The 2,662-nt window shown below is 54.9% G+C and overlaps 1 protein-coding gene across 1 annotated transcript in view; it reads left to right on the forward strand.

The window, feature by feature from the left end:
* XPC (XPC complex subunit, DNA damage recognition and repair factor) overlaps nt 1–1,632 on the forward strand; it is a 28,869-nt gene extending 27,237 nt beyond the window's left edge. The window contains exon 16 of the mRNA XM_026501437.3: nt 672–1,632. Within this exon, the coding sequence (XP_026357222.2) occupies nt 672–887 (216 nt within the window). The 3' untranslated portion in view covers nt 888–1,632. The remainder of the gene's footprint in view (nt 1–671) is intronic.
* The last annotated feature ends 1,030 nt before the right edge of the window (nt 1,633–2,662 follow it).

Consider the following 2,662-nt stretch of genomic DNA (forward strand, 5'->3'; position numbering starts at 1 on the left):
CCCTCAAGGGGCTCCCAGAGGGGCAGAGAGGCCCCTCCACACGGTTATGCGGTGAGATCAGTATTGGGTCAGACACAGAAATGGGCTCTGGGAACAGCTACAACCACACCTGTTTTCTCCCCATCTCCAACCCCCGTGCTGCCAATTTGCCTTTAAAATTGGCAGAATATTTCTGACATGCCCCTCCCTCAAATCCCTTCAGTGACCTCTCACCAGGCTTTATGTTGACTCCGTCCACCCCCACGCTCTCACCTTCTACGTCCAAACCCTCCATGCCCAGCTCCCCAGCCCATCTGGCCCCATGGTCGGAGTGCATTCGCACAGAGCCGGTCCTGTGTGGTTAAAGACATTAGCGCGCCTTGTGCAGAAGTGAGGTCAGTACGTGCAGAGCCCCAGTCCGGCGATCTCCGGTGCTCTCCTGGATCGGGTTGAACGCTCCTTGAGGGCAGTCTCCTGCATAAACATCTTGGCGTTTCCCAGCGCTGAGCCCCGAGCGAGTTCTCCAGTACCTGCTAGGAGGAGTCCCCAGTGCGAGGAAGGCTCTCGCCCAGCCCCACGTGGTGCCCTTGTCCTCCCAGGGTCACTGGCTCAGGGCAGGCTGCTGCTGGGGGCTTTACTGCCCCCTGGCGGTGCTCCCTGCCATTGTTCCTCCATTGTCGCTCCCTCTCCAGAGTGAGGCAGGAGCTCCCCCAGCACCTGCCGGAGGTGGACTCTCTTCCGATGAAGAGGAGGGGACCAGCTCTCAGGCAGAAGCATCGAGGATCCTGGCTGCCTCCTGGCCCCAAAACCGAGAGGCTGAAGAAGAGCAGAAGCCAAAGTGCCCTAAGAAGACCAAAAGGGAGAAGGCGGCAGCGGCCTCCCACCTGTTCCCCTTTGAGCGGCTGTGATGGCGATGGCCACCTGTCGAACCCTGTGCCGTGCGGGCCCCGCACCTGCCCCGGGGAAGGCGCCTGCCCTCGTGGCGGTGGTGTCTGAGAAGGCCTAGACGTAGCATGCGCCGCGGATGAGGGCCAGGGGACACGGGTCAAGGTGAAGTGGTGCCGTGGGTCTGCTCTGGGCCCAGGCCTTGTCACAGAGATGCGGGGTAGGGCTTTCTATGCTTTGAGCTACAGAACACTTCCCAGGAGACTCCCCTGCCACCTAGACATCGCTCAGCCCCTCTTTGGAAACGAGTTGGTTTTTTTTACAGAAACCACTGGGCAGTTTAGAAATGTACCAGTCCCCTCTTCCAGGTGAGTTCTTCCATCTCTCAGACCCTCGTGCTTTTGCCTCTCCTGCAGACGTGGGACCCTTTCTCTGCAGGCCACGCCGTGTCCCCTCAGCCAGGTGTGCTAACACCGCCCCGTGGTGTGGGGGAGAGCAGGTGGGAAGTGTGGCAGCTCACACTGTGGTGGTGGTGGGATCTACTTTTCGAAGTAGTATTTCAGGGTGACAGAAGACTCGAACAAAGCTAAAATCAGGAAAGAAAAGGAAAAACACTGAGTTATAAAGAAATGTTAGTCAAAGTGGATCGGTGTTCAACTAGATTTTATTCGTTATGGATGAGTTTATAAAAGCTCTACGCACTGTAGATATTCAGGAGAAATAACTTTTATAACATTTTGAGGAAAAAATAAAACATTTATCTAAAAAGACTCAGCCGTGCGTTTTCTTCCAGATTTATGGTCAGCTCAGAACACGCCCGCATGACAGTGATGCGCGCCCACGTTGAGACTAAGACAGGTTTTGTTCTCAGGTAGACCGGGAACTCATTCCATGCGTGGAAATCTTGCTGCGTTTAAGTGGGGAGAGCTGTTACTTAACCTCGGACGGGAGCCATTGAAAATACGAGCCAGTTCTATCCAAGGGAAACAAACAAAACACTTGGGGCGTGACTCATCCGCCGCCAGGGCTGGGCCGAGGGCTGGTGTTGAGAAACAGACGGGGTTGCCACGGAAACCGCAGGGCCTCGGCTTCCGCACCAGAGCCCGCTCTCGCCTGGCAGTAAGCAACTTGTCACTGGGGCAGATGTCCACTCCTTGCAGGCGTCATGGAACTGAACCTCAGGTCTGCGAAGAGGTTTGGGAAATCACCTGCTTCAGATCTTGTCACAGAAAGTACACATGTTGTCAGCTCCAGGGTGGACAGTCAGCAGCTGCCCCTGCTTCCGAACAGGAGGCAAAAGGGAAGAGCTCCCGTGCCACACGGCAGGCATTGCGTGGGCTTGAGCTCATCGAGGCCTCGCCGCGCCGAAGGGAGGAAAGCATCACCACTCTTTTCTAGATGAGGAAGCTGAGACCCCGAGATCGCAGACTCGCCACTGTCGCACAGCCAGGCCGTGGCAGGCTTGGGGCTGGAACTGGGGTCTCTGCCAACCTAAAGCCCAGGGGAGACGGGGTGCTGTCGCATGGTGTCCCCTTGTGGCTGCAGCCACCTCTTCTGATGCATTCTGAAGCTGGGGGAGGTTTGAGTCCTTTAAATCAGTCCAAAACAAAGTGGGCTTCGGGAGGTAAGGCTTCTAAGTGCTAAAAATATCAAATTGCCCTTTTAAGAAAAATTGAAACCTATTTTAACCACTAAAAGCTACTTAGAACTGAATTCTAAAAATTCATACGGTTCTTAATCAGTTCCATGGCCGAACTGTTTAAGATAGAAATTTCAAAAAAGTAACGGCAAGATCCTA

This window comes from Ursus arctos, unplaced genomic scaffold (assembly GCF_023065955.2).
Source record: "Ursus arctos isolate Adak ecotype North America unplaced genomic scaffold, UrsArc2.0 scaffold_14, whole genome shotgun sequence".
NCBI lineage: Eukaryota > Metazoa > Chordata > Mammalia > Carnivora > Ursidae > Ursus > Ursus arctos.